The sequence below is a fragment of the Ochotona curzoniae genome, unplaced genomic scaffold (assembly GCF_017591425.1).
Source record: "Ochotona curzoniae isolate NIBS_2020 unplaced genomic scaffold, NIBS_Ocur_1.0 contig_1014, whole genome shotgun sequence".
Taxonomy (NCBI): Eukaryota; Metazoa; Chordata; class Mammalia; order Lagomorpha; family Ochotonidae; genus Ochotona; species Ochotona curzoniae.
In genome coordinates, this window is record NW_024464920.1 from 37,715,520 (window position 1) to 37,731,550 (window position 16,031).

The 16,031-nt window shown below is 39.1% G+C and overlaps 2 protein-coding genes across 2 annotated transcripts; both read right to left on the reverse strand.

Annotated features, from left to right (window-relative positions):
• Positions 1 to 1,158: 1,158 nt before the first annotated feature.
• On the reverse strand, positions 1,159 to 2,094 carry LOC121163221 (olfactory receptor 6C2-like). The gene has a single exon (XM_040990606.1). It carries the CDS (start codon positions 2,092 to 2,094, stop codon positions 1,159 to 1,161), a length of 936 nt encoding a protein of 311 aa, XP_040846540.1.
• A 9,780-nt stretch (positions 2,095 to 11,874) lies between these two features.
• On the reverse strand, positions 11,875 to 12,813 carry LOC121163227 (olfactory receptor 6C2-like). The gene has a single exon (XM_040990619.1). It carries the CDS (start codon positions 12,808 to 12,810, stop codon positions 11,875 to 11,877), a length of 936 nt encoding a protein of 311 aa, XP_040846553.1. The 5' UTR covers positions 12,811 to 12,813.
• Between the last annotated feature and the right edge of the window lie 3,218 nt (positions 12,814 to 16,031).

Here is a 16,031-nt window from a genome sequence, read left to right on the forward strand (position 1 = left end):
TCTGGGCTCTCTAGTTCCATTGATGTATGCATCAATTTTTATTCCAGCACTATGTCATGTTCTTTTATATATTATGAGAGAGAAGAAGGTCTTCCATCTGCTGATTCACTCCCCAAGTGGCTGCAACAGCCTGAACTGAGCCGATCTGAAGCCAGGAGCCTCCTCGGGTCTCCCATGCAGGTGCAGGATCCCAAGGCTTTGGGCCGTCCTCGACAGCCCCCTCCTTGCTCCCCCTCCATCTCCCCACCCGCCCAGGCCACAAGTAGGGAGCTGGATGGGAAGTGGAGCTGCCGGGATTAGAACCGGCGCCCATATGGGATCCTGGTGCGTTCAAGGCGAACACACCACTGGATATGTGCTCTCCACTGGCTCCAAGAACTTCCTAGCAGGATTCAGCGGGAGTTGATGGTAACATGCTTTTGTTATGTTTTATCTACTTCCTTCTCATTCTTTCATTCCTGAAAGTATTTGCAAATAAACAAGTTACATTTTTTAAAAAAGAAAAGAGTATTAGAAGAATAAATTTTGGATGTTTTCACTATGAAGAAATGTTAAATGCTTGGAAGGGTAAATTTATTTATCTGACTGAATTTTGTACAATGTATACATGTGATGAAACATACATAGTACTCATAAGTACAATTCTTACATGTCTGCTATGTTTTTAAAAATAAATATCTATAAATATTTTAAAGCATCCTTACTTTGTTTATATGGTTTTCTCAAGTTTTACCCTCAAGACATAATTAAACCCTTAAGCACTGAATTAAACACTGAAAATTAAAATGCATTCAATTATTGAAATTGTCTGTTACTAGCCTTATTTACTTATTTGAGTTTCAATATCATTATACCTAGTTTCTGAGAAATTAAAATGACAACTCCTAAATTTGGTTAGATATGATAAAAGTGATAGAATTTTAGTGATTTTCAAAAATGAGTAATTGTGATAATTCTCACTTTAATGTAAAGATAATTGTCAGAAATATCTTATTTTGTGAAGTCATTTCTTCGTTTCTCTAGAAATGTATGCAATTATTTAGAAATACAATCTTAACATGTTTTTCTTTCCAGGAAGCTAATTAACATGTTGAAGGTACGGCTTAAGTTTTAAGTGAAAACTTGATTCCAAACAAGTTTTCCAAAGAGCAAATGCCCTTACTTCTTTAAAAACAATGAGATTCTTTTGAGTGAGTCACTGAGGGCCTGCTTCACCTGCTGGTTCCTCAGTGTGTAGATGAAGGGGTTCAGCATAGGAGCGATGGAAGTGGTGAGCAGCGTCACCCCCTTGTTAACCCTCACTGACTCCTTCGCTGAGGGTTTCACGTAGATGAAGATGCAGCTTCCGTAGGTTATCGAGATGACGATCATGTGGGAAGAGCAGGTGGAAAAGGCCTTTTTCCTTTGTGTGGCAGAAGGGAATCCTAAAATGGTCTTGATGATGTACATGTAAGATAGACTCACACACACCAGGGTCATTATAAAGGCCAGCACAGCACTGGTTATGACCATCTGCTCTAAAAGCCACGTTTCTGTGCATGTGATCTTAATGAGGGGATATGCATCGCAGATATAATGGTCAATAATGTTGGAGTCACAGAATTTGACGTTCAGTCCCAGGCTGAGGGGTGGGAGTATGATCAGCAAGCCAGCTACCCAGCAACCAAGGATGAGTCTGCTGCACACCTGGCTGTTCATGATGGTCACGTAATGCAGTGGTTTGCAGATGGCGACGTAGCGGTCATAGGACATGATGGCGAGGAGGAAAAACTCCACGACACCGAGAAGATCAGTGAAAAATATCTGAATCATGCAATTGTTATACGTGATGGTCTTGTCACCAGTGGATATGTTGTATAAGTATCTGGGAATACAAGCAGTTGTAAATGAGATTTCTAGGAAGGAGAAATTTTGTAGGAAAAAGTACATGGCCGTTTTAAGGCGTGAGTCCACAAAGGTGAGAGAGATGATGGTCAGGTTGCCGGTGACACTCAACATGTAGGCGAGAAAGAGAAAGATGAAGGTCACAACCTTCATTTGTGGGTCATCGGTCAGTCCCAGGAGGACAAATGTTGTTACTGTGTGGTTTTTCATAACTGAATCCTAATACCCAGTCTGCAATTATAATTCAGAGATATCTGCTATGAGGGGTGTTGATATTATGTAACATTAATTAGTTGCTCAAGAAACCATAGAACCATAATATACACAGTTTCTTGCTTGCTTGTGAATAATATAATTACATTAGTAGCACAAGTTCCATGCTGCTTTGGAGTAATCTAGGGGATATTTGCAAATTGAATTACTTAATGTATACCATACTCCAACATATTCTGAGTCCTTTTTTCAATAATTTAAATTTCCTTTTTATATTTTTCTTTGCATACTGGATTGCAATTATTGTTGTTTATTTATCTAAGACCTATAGGCACATATACGTTTCTGAACACTTTAATGCCTATCATTGCAATTTGCTAATTGGTAATGCCCCAGTATTTTAAAGAAATAATTTTTGCTAAAATGTTTAAGAAGCATTGAAAAATTTCTTTGTTTTTGTTAGTTAAGATCTCTCTATGAAATACCCTTGACCACACGTTATTACTAACATTGTTTTATAATCAGGAACATCTTCATCTTACATTTTTATTTATAATTTCTAGGTATTTCTTTTCATATTGATCTCTGTTGTGTTTATATTTCTTAGTCTATTTGATTATACAACAATAGTTCCTTGCTATTCTCTTATACTTCTAATTGCTTAATATCCACAAACATTGCTGTTCATTTTGCGGCCCAATGTGATGAATATTTTAAAATTCATGGAAATGTACATTATAGCAATTCTGCATTCCAAAATTAGCCTAGTGGCTAAAGTCCTCGCCTTGTACATGCTGGGATCCCATTTGGGTGTCGGTTCGTATCCCAGCTGCTCCACTTCCCTTCTAACTCCCTGCCTGTGTCCTGGGGAAACAATGGAGGATGGTCCAATGCCTTGGGGCCCTGCACCCACGTGGGAAACCCAGAAGAATCTCTTGGCTCCTGGCTTTGTTTCGGCTCAGCTCAGCTCCAACTGTTGAAGCCGTTGAGGGAGTGAACCAGTGGACAGAAGATCTTTCTCTCTGTCTCTCCTTCTCTTTGTATATCTGTCTCTCCAATAAAAATAAATGAATCTTTAAAAAAATTTTTTACACCAATACAAATTTATTTTTAATGCAATTTAATTTTCCATGTACTTTTTGAAGTTCTGTCATAGGCCAGAAACAGAAATGATCAAACTTCATTGTAATTCTTTTTCAAAGTTTTTTATCATCTGAAAAATATTTGGCCAAGTGTTGCGTTAGATGTAGGCATTTAGATGAGTAATTTCTCTGGGTTTAGTTTTCCTTTGATACTATTTCTTTCTTACTGCTCTCCTTTATACCCTAAATGCACCTGTCCTGAGACTTATGTCACACTGGTATTTGGGAAGGTGTCATTTAGAGCAACCGGCTCTAACTTCCATTTTAGCACTTCCCTCAAAACATACATTAAAAGATGTAAAGAGATGCTGATGTGTGTGTGTGTGCATGAATATTTTCCTTTCTTTAAAATGTAATAATAGTTTTAAGTCAGCATTTTCACATGAAATTTTATTGTTTTACTTAGGGTGAATATAAAAATTGCCAGAATTTTACATTTACTTCTGAATTTGCTATATCTAACATTTTTAGGGTTTAAAACTTTTTTTTTTTTTTTTTTTTTTTGGCCATAAGTGGGATGTTTTGTAAAGTAGTAACATCTGTTCACGCCCATTCTCTTTACTCGTGATAACACACTCTCTCCCACCTGAGCTGCCTGGCAGAGGAGGGGGCATGCTCACAGACCCTGCACTTCATGCCTCACAGACCCCTACTCTCTCTGGAGTACTGAAACCAGAAGCCAGCGGCTCTGCACTTCTGGGTTTGTGGCAGTATGTATTATTATTTATTTTGTTCCTTAACCAACACTAATAAAACAGTACATCAGCTTCTCAAAATGTTTTTAGAAAGGAATCACTACTTCCCCAAGAGTAAATTTTTTTTGTGCCATTTTCCTGGAGAGCATAGTATTTTTATTAGGTGAAGAACTCCAGCATACTGCTTTAAAATATTCCTTACCTTACGGTGAGGCCTGCTTTCACTGGGTGTCTGTGTTGCAAAGGTAAGATCCAGGAGTTGGGGTCCATGTCATAGAGGAGATGTACGGATTTGCTCATGGTTTGCTTGGGAACTAGGATGTTACCACGTAACAAAGGTGCACCTTGGATAGTTGCACCAGCCACAGGGAATGTATTTGTGCAGCTCACTTCCCTGTTCTGCCAGTGTCTCCATGTGTACAGAACTTAGCTTCTCTGTGACAGCTGATGTTAGTCTACTGAGGAGTATCTAGATATCATATTATGAAACCTACTTCTGGGGACCGGAGTTGTGGCAAAGTGGGTAAAGCCATTGTCTGTGATGGATGCAGATTGCTGTTCTGGCTTCTCTGCTCCCCATCCAGTTCCTGGATAATGTGCCTGGAAAAGCCGTGGATGACGACCTGAGTGATTGGGCACATGCACCTATGTAGGAGACCCAGAGGAAGCTTCCAGTTTTGGCTTTGGTCTGGCCCCGTCCTGGCTGTTAATGTGATTTGAGGGATGAATCAGCATATGGAAGACCTCTGTGTGTCGCCCTCTCTTTCTTAACTCTGAATTTAAAATAAATCTTTTAAAAAATGTACTTTCATGAGAACCCTGATAACACAAGTAGATGTTGAGTTATAAGGAGATCAGAACATTAATGATAAATGACTGCTTATTTTTATTTAAAAGTTGTTAAGGGCCCGGCATGATAGACTAGTGGCTAAAGTCCTCACCTTGCATGTACCAGGATCCCTTACAGGTGCCAGTTTGTGTCTCGACTTCCCTTCCAGCTCCCGATTTGTAACCTGGGAAAACAGTAGAGGACGGCCCAAAGCCTTGGGACCCGACACCCATATGGGAGACCCAGAAGAAGTTCCTGGTTTCTGGGTTTGGATTGACTCAGCTCCTGCCATTACAACCACTTGGGGAGTAAACCAGTGGACAGTAGATCTTTCTCTCTGTCTGTCCTTCTCTCTGTAAATCTGACTTACCAATAAAACTTATATGTATTGGTTTTATGTAGTTAGGAAAAAAAGCCATTGCCTAAACGCAGATATGGCTCAATGTCATTGAAGAGTGGATAACTGAAATTTCAGAATGCATTGTACTTACACTCCTAGCAACTAAACATAACCTACCTGCATGAGTTGTTTAAAAACAATTATTCTTAGAGCCACACATTTGATAATAAAAGAATGTTGGAAACAACCACCTGAGTCCATATCACAGTTACAGAAGCTTGGAGAGACTAAAGTTTCTGCACAAACTTCCTCCTGATAGATACGCTGTCAGGTGCTCAGGAACACTTTCTTCTGATCCCTATTTCCAGAAAGAAATGTCAAGAAAAAGGAGTTTCTCGGAGCTTTGAATGAATCTGTTCTAAACCGTCTTTACTCAAAGATGTTTTCATTTCAAGCTTGAGGTTTGTTTTATTTCCCAACTCTGTCACGAGCTGATTAAAGCAGTCCTTGGTGACCTGGGGTTAAAAGTAACTAATGAATCATCTATGGCGTGGACTTTGGAAAAATAATCTGAGAACAAACCCTCAGAGACAGAGAAATCATTAAAACCATTTAGAAGAAAGTGATAGAAAAAAATAAATGGAAAAAATGGATTAACCATCACGTTTTTAAGTTTTTAAAAATTTCTACCACAGAAGGCAATTAAAAGTACGTAAAGCAAAACTGTGTGTTTCTGAGGCTTTTAATAAAGAAAACAGAGGGCAAAAGAATAAAGAAAGTGACTTTAAAAAGAGATGTATTTATTTATTTGAAGGGCAGGGTTATAGAGAAAGAGAGGGAGAGACAGAGAGAGGTCTTCATCTACTGGTTCATTTTCCAAATGACTGTGACAGCTGGAGCTGGGTTGGTCCAAAGTCAGGAGTCAGGACTTCATCGGTATTTCTCATGTGGGTGTAGGGGCACATGTTCCCATGCACCTTAGCAAATAACTGGATCAGAAGTGGAGCATTGGGGAATTGAATCAACACCCAAATGGGATGCATATTCTGTATTTTTCCTCCCACAAAAATATATGCTACATGTAACATTTATAAATACAAATATAAAATTAATAAAACATTGAGATAGACAGCTGATCAGATAAATTTTAAAACATTTATTTTTGTAATAAGATTTATTTATCTTTATTTGAAAGATTTACAGAGATGAGGAGAGACAGAGATAGAAAGGTCTTGCGTCTGCTGGTTCACTCCTCAGAAGGCTTTGGGTTACTGCTTTCCCAGGCCACAGGCAGGAAGTTAGATAGCAAGTGGAGCAACCTGGATACAAACTGGAGCCCATATTGCTGTTGTTTTTCCAGCCCCTTCAGGTGTATGCTTAGATCATTTAACTGGTGCCTTTCTAGTTTCCTGATGTAGCTACTGTTGCAGTGAACTTTTATCAGTAAGTTACAAGTTTCTTTAAAAAGGCATTTTAATTTTTATTGCAAAGTCACATTCACAGGGAGGAGGAGAGATAGAGAGGAACATCTTGCATCTGATGATTCACTCCCCAAACGGCTGCAACTGCCTGAGCTGAGCTGACCTGCAGCTGGGAGCCAGGAGCTCTTCTGGGTCTCCTATATGGATTCAGGGTCCCAAGACTTTGGGCTGTCCTGGACTGCTTTCCCAGGCCACAAGCAGGTTTCTGGATGGGAGGCAGGGCTGCTGGGATTAGAAGCAGCCACCCATAATGGATCCCGGGGCATTCAAAACGAGGGCTTTAGACGCTAAACTGCTGCAACTGGCCTGTGTTACAAATTTTGATATATTGTGTTGATGTCTTCATTTGTTCCAAGCATTTTTAAAGTATTTCCTCTGATTTCTTCTATAACCCATTGTTCATTTAGTAGCATGGTGTTCAGTTTGCAACTATACCCATGTTTTTTGGGGTCTTCTGAATTGCTAGTCTCCAGTTGCACTCCATGATCCTCTGAGAAGATGCATGATATGATTTTGATTTTTAAAAACTGGCTGAGGCTCATTCTGTGGCCCATATTGTGTTCCATCCTGGAGCAGGTCCTGTGTATTCATGTCAAATAAAGGTATGTTCTGCATCTGTGGGATGAAAAGTTCTATAGATACCCAGTAAGTCTACTTGTTCTACTATCTGCATGAATTCTGTGTTCTGCTTGCTGAATTTCAGTCTCATAGATCTGCCCGTTAAAGTTACTGGTGTGTTTAAGCCCCTCACTTTCATCGCATCAGAATCAATGTCTTTCTTTAAATCCATTAGTGATTATTTCACGTAGCTAGGTGCCCTGGCATTTGTTGTATCTTTTCTTTCTGTTCAGCCAAAGAGAGCTTGGTTATGAAGTACCATGGCAAGGATCACTTCTGGTGGGGTTTATTTGGGGTTTGCTGCCTTTCCTGTTTTAGAATTCCCCTTTCTTTCTGCATCTTGGGGAAATTATTATTTTGTTGAATATGTATTCCACTTCAGATTTTGTTTCCATGCCTCAGGAACTCCTCTGATCCTTATGTTTGGCTCTTGATGCATGTTCTTAATTCTTGAATAGTTTTTTCTTAGCTTTTATTCAATTCCTCTTCTTCATTTCTGACAGTTTGAGCATGTTTGCATAGCATGTCTTTCAGCTCTGAAATTTTTTCTTTTGCCTCACTCCTTCTATTATTGAGAGTTTCCATTGTATTTTTAATTGGCTGTGTTGAATTAAGTTTGATTCTGTTTTGATGCTACTAATTCGCATGTAATATATTCTTTGAACTCCTGCATATTCTTCTGGTTGTTTTTTTAGGAGCTTTATAAAGAGTTTGAAAAAATTTTTATCTGGCAATTCTTCCTTGTCTTCATCAACTAATTCTGAGATTGAAATAGCCTTTTGGTCCTTTGTGAGGGAGGCATCAGTAATATTGTTCATGGTACCTGTGCCTCTTATTTTGCCCTTGGCCATTGTGGTATAGATGAGCAGATTCTTCTCCTTGGGGCTAATTTTATATTTAATCTGTGTTATTCAAAGGTGTGCAGATCGACTCTCTTGGTCCTGTTTCATGCCAGATTCTCCATTTGTGCCATTTGCGCCACTCCTTCTGGTGAGCTTCAGTCCTGGGCTCCTATGCTGTGATCATGATGCAGCCATCACAGCTAGTGCCACCAGAGTCGCCTCTCTGTTCCCTGTGATCGCATGTCATGGCTGCACCATTGTCTGTTCAGCCTTTCTACTGCTCATGGTTCCAGTGCACCCAGGATTAAGGAGACAGTGAGGTCTTTAAACTGGAGCATAGGGCTGTCAGTGGTACTCATCCCTGTTGGTGCTCTGCTTTGGACTCTGTGCAGTGAATGGATTGTTTTTTCTCTTTTCATCAGAACTTACTAGCAGCTAGGTTGGGGGCAACCTTGACCTATTTTGGATGGAACCCCTGCAATACCATTTTCCTGTTGGGACCAGAGAAATGTGTATCAGATTATGCGTAAGATTTTTGGAGAGCTGGATATGGGTTCTCCCCAAACTTAAGGTATATTCAGCTCCCTATTCTTCTGCAAGGGCCTTTGCTGCTGCACTCAAAGCATCACTTGAGGTACCATTCACGTCGGCGATGGGGAGCTGGGTTCCTCTCCACATCCACTCCTGCACTAATCTGCACGGGTTCTACTACTCTGTTTTGGCTTATGATAGTGATCTCCCCTTTCTACTTACCCACCAGTGGAGTTCTGATCCCCAATAGATACTTGTTCACTGCTCCACCACCCCACTATTTCTGCTCTTCCCCCATGTGCACAGGTCCCCAAGTGCGTCTCTGCTGTTGGCCTGTCCACTTTTACTACTTGGATCCCACCCTCTCTGCTTCCCTTCCGTTAATCTTACTCCAGCTGCTTTCAAGTGTCCTCACCCTGTTCCACGATCTTGCTCTCTGTACAAATACTTGTTTTGATATAAAGTTTTATCTCAGGGCATATTTGATTTGCATTTCCCTAGTGACTAAAATTGTTCAATATATTTTCATGCATATGTTGGATTTTTGTAAATCTTTTTTGTAGAAATGTCTATTCAAATGATTTTCATATTTTAAAGTTGATTTGTCTTATTATTTATCTGAGTTCTTTATATATTTTGTGTAAAACTTAGAATTATTGGAAATATTTCTGCTGTTGTTTTTGCTTTCCTTTTAAAAGATTATTTATTTATATGAAAGTTAAAGTTACACAGAGAGAACAAAAAAATCTTCCACCCACTGACTCACTCCCCAGATGATTGCACACTGCCAGAGCTGGTGGAGGCCGAAGGAGCCCAGGAGCTTCACTGGGGTCTGCCATGCGGGTAGCATGGGCCTAGACACTTGGGCCATCTTCCACTGCTTTCCCCAAACTACTAGGAGGGAGTTGGATTAGAAGTGGAGCTGGGATGGGAATCAGGGCCCATATGGGATCCTGGCAAGGCAGGTAGCAGATTTATCAGCTACAGTACAACATCTACCCCTTTTATTTCTTGATTTTGTCATTTAAAACGCAGATTTCAAGTTTAATGAAATGCAACTTAAGCATTTATTTTTTAATTTATGCTTTTGACTCTTCCTCTACTCTGCATGACCACTGTGTGTTCCAGTCTCACAAAGCTTTTATGTTTTCTTAATGGTGAGGGAGGAGATTTCAAGGTTGAAGATCGAAAGACATAAAAATTCAGCCCTGCTGAATTTTGTTGAAAAGTCTTCAAATCTTTGCATTGAAAAAAATGTACATTTAACTTATAAAAACGTGTATCTGGAGTAATACTAATGATGTATTGTAGAAGACTGGCTCATTTTTCAGTGTTACTAGATATATGTGAAAGTGTGTGTTATTGTGCAGGTGTCAAATATGTGTTTTCTCAGTTGCTGATGATTGGTATAATTGGGTGACAGCATATAATGAGATCCATAGTTTGAGGAATGGAATTCCAACTTCAGCACTTTCAACAGATAGAAAATTGTTAGGGAGCAAAGCATCCAATTCTCAGGAATATGGAATAAATAGAGTAGAGAACTGGCATGGTGAGACTATTCTGATAAGGACCAAGCATTGTCATATAGATTACCTCTCTGATAACTAAAGTACAGGTCTACAATGACAATGTTTTTCATGAATGCGAAGGTTTCATGAATGAAGGTTTGTAGTGAAACCTTCTGCAGGAATTACTGATTAAAGAATATCACTAATCTTTCACAGACTCTGTGAGTTATATCCTATCAGAATCACATATTTAAAAACGTATTCACTGTAAGAATACCTTAAGTTCTCTGGGATTTTTTAATACTAGGAAACAACTTTTGTCTATTTAACTTCTATTATACATGTGATCAATTAATTTTTCTAAAAGAAGGTTTATGTTAATTGCTTGAAAGATAGAGTAGCAGAGGGGTTGATGGATATATCTTTCTGGTAATTCACTCCTCAAATGGCAGTAATGGCCATTGCTGGGGCATGACAAAGCCAGGAGTGTAGAATTCCATCTGGGTCTCCCATATGGGTACAGGACCCAAATACTTGGATCATCTTCTGTTGTTTTCCCAAAAACATTATCTGGACTGAATCAGAAAGAGAGCAGGCAGGACTGCATCTGGTGCTCCCATTTGGTATCAGTGTTGTCAGCAGTGGTTTAATGTGCTATGCCACATACTGGTACAGTGTGGGATTAACACATATTCTGCTAGCTTATTATTCAACAGAAGGTAGGGTTTCAGTGTAAATCGAGTTATTTGATAATTTGATTTCTAAACAATTAATCTTGCTTAAATAGAAGCAGGAATGCATTTGTGGAAAGATGGGCCATCATCATGTGACAGTGTAGAAATCTCTACAAGGACTGATGTAAGAAATTAGAAAAAAATCATTGAGCATAAGACTCTAGTTATATGAAAATAAAGATTAATAATCTTATTTAATGAAAAAGATATAATTATGGAAAAAGTTAAATGAAGCCATGATCTAGGAACCTAAATCAATTAGTAGTTCTATTTTAAGTTAGTTTTGAAGATTTGCTTTTTTTGCTCTTGAAGACAGCAAGAGAGAAAGGGAGGGACAGATCTTCCATCCATTGGTTTATTTCTTAATAACTATAAGAGCTAGATCTGGGTTAGGCTAAAGACAGTGTAAAGACAGATACTGTTAACAACACTATTACTTCGGGACTGAACCCACTGTTGCTAATTGTCCTTTACTAATTATTATGTCAAATGACAAAGGAACTCATCCTTCTATAACCATAACCTTGGCTTGGTCAATTGTAAAGATATTTGGAAAACAATTAATGCATGTGAAAGGCTTATTCCTCCCTTTGCTATTTCCTAAATAATACAACACATTTACACTGTGTCAGACATCCTAAGTAGATTAGGCTGCCATGAAGTTTACAGGGAGATGTACTTAAGCTGAGATTTGAGTATCCACAGGTTTTGATACCTATTAGAGGTCCTGAATCTGAACTATTGATTTGGAAGGAAAGTTATAGTCTAGAACTCTCTGTGAAATCTGAAATTTTCTCAAGGGTTGATATAAAAATAAATAATAAGAACCAGAACTAGTTCTGAGTAGTAGGATGGATTGCTTGTTTGTCTTGCTTCCTTTAAATTTTTAAAAGATTTGCTAAGATGCAAAATCCTTGTTTTGCTTGCTAGAAATGTATTCTTTCTTGTTATTGAAAAATCTTGACAGATTTTTGTGGTTAGGAAACAAGTTGACATTTTGAAGACACATCTTAAGTTCAAATGAAAATGATTCCAAAGACATTAGCAAATGCCCTTACTTCTTTAAAAACAATGAGATTCTTTTGAGTGAGTCACTGAGGGCCTGCTTCACCTGCTGGTTCCTCAGTGTGTAGATGAAGGGGTTCAGCATAGGAGCGATGGAAGTGGTGAGCAGCGTCACCCCCTTGTTAACCCTCACTGACTCCTTCGCTGAGGGTTTCACGTAGATGAAGATGCAGCTTCCGTAGGTTATCGAGATGACGATCATGTGGGAAGAGCAGGTGGAAAAGGCCTTTTTCCTTTGTGTGGCAGAAGGGAATCCTAAAATGGTCTTGATGATGTACATGTAAGATAGACTCACACACACCAGGGTCATTATAAAGGCCAGCACAGCACTGGCTATGATCACCTGCTCTATCAACCACGTTTTTGTGCATGAGATCTTAAGGAGGGGATATGCATCGCAGATATAATGGTCAATAATGTTGGAGTCACAGAATTTGACGTTCAGTCCCAGGCTGAGGGGTGGGAGTATGATCAGCAAGCCAGCTACCCAGCAACCAAGGATGAGTCTGCTGCACACCTGGCTGTTCATGATGGTCACGTAATGCAGTGGTTTGCAGATGGCGACGTAGCGGTCATAGGACATGATGGCGAGGAGGAAAAACTCCACGACACCGAGAAGATCAGTGAAAAATATCTGAATCATGCAATTGTTATACGTGATGGTCTTGTCACCAGTGGATATGTTGTATAAGTATCTGGGAATACAAGCAGTTGTAAATGAGATTTCTAGGAAGGAGAAATTTTGTAGGAAAAAGTACATGGCCGTTTTAAGGCATGAGTCCACAAAGGTGAGAAAGATGATGGTCAGGTTGCCGGTGACACTCAACATGTAGGCGAGAAAGAGAAAGATGAAAGTCACAACTTTGAGTTGTGGGTCATCGGTCAGTCCCAGGAGGACAAATGTTGTTACTGTGTGGTTTTTCATAACTGAATCCTAATACCCAGTCTGCAATTATAATTCAGAGATATCTGCTATGAGGGGTGTTATGTTGATATTCCATTGCAATAACTAGTTGCTCAAAAACTATGCAAAACCATCCAACACACAAATCTTTTCTTCATTTATAAATAATATAATTACATTAGTAGCACAAGTTCCATGCTACTTTTGAATAATCTAGGGGATATTTGCAAATTGAATTACTTAATGTATAACATACTTCAAAAATAATGAGTCCTTTTATTCCCCACTGTTTTAATTTATTTGTATTTTTTATTTTAACACTGGTTACAATTATTATTTTGTTGAGCTAATTCCAATAGACAAATTTATAACTTCTTGCGCATTTTCATGCCTTTCTTTATAATTTTCTTGGTAATAAACTGTAAAATGTTACAAATATGACTCTTATTTTGAGAATCTATAACACATTGCTTAAGATAAAGTTGTATCGGGCCTGGCAGCGTGGCCTAGTGGCTTAAGTCCTCGCCTTGCACGCCCCGGGATCCCATATGGGCTCCAGTTCTAATCCTGGCAGCTCCACTTCCCATCCAGCTCCCTGCTTGTGGCCTGGGAAAGCAGTTGAGGACGGCCCAAAGCTTTGGGACCCTGCACCCACGTGGGAGACCTGGAGGAAGAAGTTCCTGGATCTTCTTTTTGGATCGGTATAGCATCGGCCGTTGCACTCACTTGGGGAGTGAATCATCGGACGGAAGATCTTCCTCTCTGTCTCTCCTCCTCTCTGTGTATCTGACTTTCCAATAAAAATAAATAAATCTTAAAAAAAATTAAGATTAAGTTGTATCTTTATCACTAACATTTAAACTTCAGTGCTTTCTTAACTGCTTTCTGATATGCTTTCACCTTTATGCTCCTTTGTGACTTCTCTCAGCCTAACATTTATAGCCATTTCCCAGGGTTGTAAAGAATTCAGTGTTTAGGGACTAGCGCGGCGGCCTAGCAGCTAAAGTCCTTGCCTTGAATGTGCTGAAATCCCATATGGGCTCCAGTACTGAGCCTGGCAGCTCCACTTCCCATCCAGCAACCTGCTTGTGCTCTGGGAGGGCAGTCCAGGACGGCCTAAAGCCTTGGGACCCTACACCCATGTGGGAGACCTGGAAGAAGCTCCTGGCTTCGGATCAGCACAGCACTGGCCACTGCGTTCACTTGGGGAGTTAATCAGCGGAGGGAGGATCTACCTCTCTGTCTCTCCTCCTCTCTGTATATTTGACTTTGCAATAAAAATAAATAAATCTTAAAGAAAAAACCCACCTTGTTGAAAAAAAAAAAAGAACTCAGTGTTCAGATGCGAAAGTTTTTGTTTGGAATGTTAACAGGTGTTTGATAAGCCCTGCATAGGCTATGTGACATCACTGTGGTTATTACCTTTCAAACCACGTAGCACCCTATTCTGACTTAGCACCAATGCCACCAAGTACCAAAGAATTAGGTTGGAAATACAGTTACACTCCCAAGTATTGTTTGCTTTCCCTCACATCCATTTTTGTTAGTTAAAGATAGAAAACCTCTCAGTATCTTTATGCAATGCTTTTGAAAAATATACATGAGCCTATTTATATATCTGCCTTTATATCTTTATAGCTAATATATTTTTATAAAGTACTTAGCTCCTAGCAAATAATAAATATGCATTCACCATTCCAACACTTTATTCTGCAATGGTTTCTTTTGCAGTCACTTTCCATTCATTGTGTCTCCTATTGTAATTATATTTTTGCTTCCATCATTTTAATGAAACACTTTTTTTGCTAATGTTTACCAAAGGCTTTCTTTTGAAAAGCTTTTTAAAATTTCTTTTTTGGTATAAACGAATAAGATTTCTATCTGAAATATTTACTTTTGACTATAAGGTGTTCATAACATTCTCTGATAACTGCATATCATGGACATTTTTCCTCTTAACATTTTATTTCTAATTTCTAATTTTCTTGCATAAATTTCTCAATCTCCTCCTTTGAATCCCATAACTTAAGAATACATTTTTCTTTTAGGATAATATCTTGACTTTTAAAACCTTGTTGTCAGTAAAGATGGTCTTCAGACTGTGGCTACATATGATGGATATTTTAAGTTTGTAAGCATATGTATTTTGAATATTGTATGTTTTTAATTTTTTTGCAGCAAAAAAACCCCCTTATTTTAAATCATTTCCCATGAGTTAATCACTAAACATGAGTGATCTCTCGGTCTTAGTTTTCCGATGATACTATTTCTTCTCTTAACTCTGTCCTTCCAACCCCTGTCCCAGTGGTTCTAAGAACTTAATAGTCTCAGATATTTGGTGAAGTGCCACTCAAAACAACTGAGCCTTACCCCTATTTTAATACTACCCTGAGGAAGCACATTTTTTTTCCAGATGAACATAAAGCTGTTAACCAGAAAAAATGGTTAGGTTGATTAAACAATGTGTATCATGGTGCTAAATATTCAGTACCCCAAAATTTAATGACAAAATTATATCAAAATAGTCACATGAAGCTGTGCTGTTCTAATTTAGGATTAGTCTAAAATTTGCCAGAATTTTACATTTACTTCTGATTTGCTATATGTAGTTTTTTTTTTTTAGTTTTTGACTTGTATTTAAGTGTATGTTGTATGTGTGTGTGTGTGTGTGTGTGTGTGTGTGTGCGTGTGTATTGGCCATGGGAGAGGATTGTTTCATACAGAAGCACCATCTGCTCACCCCCATTCCCTGCACTCTTAGATGCACAATCTCCTTCTCCCGTCTCAACTGCCAGGTGGAGGAGCCGGGGCATGCTCACAGACCCTGTTCTTCGGCACTGCGTGTCTCTGGAGGACTGAAGCCTAAGCCAGGGGCTTTGCACTTCTGGTTCACTTGAGGGCTAGCATGGTGTATGCAACAAAAGTGAAAACCTGATAGCTACAGCAGCCACAGTGAATGTATTTCTGCCCACTTCTCCGCATGTAGCGTGAGACCCTTGCTTCTCGGCGGCCTCTAATGCAGTTCAGATAGCAAGTCACTGGAGCTGCACTTCCCTGAGCACTCTAATATTATGTAGCAGCTGTTGAATAATAAACTAACTTCAATATTATTATTACTGTTTGTATTTTATTTAAAAAGTTTTAAGACGCGATTTCTTGTGAGATGATGCCATTTTGCACAAGTTGTCCATTATGGTAGGGCTGCAGAGCACTGGGAGACTGTTATTGTTTCTTCATGTTCC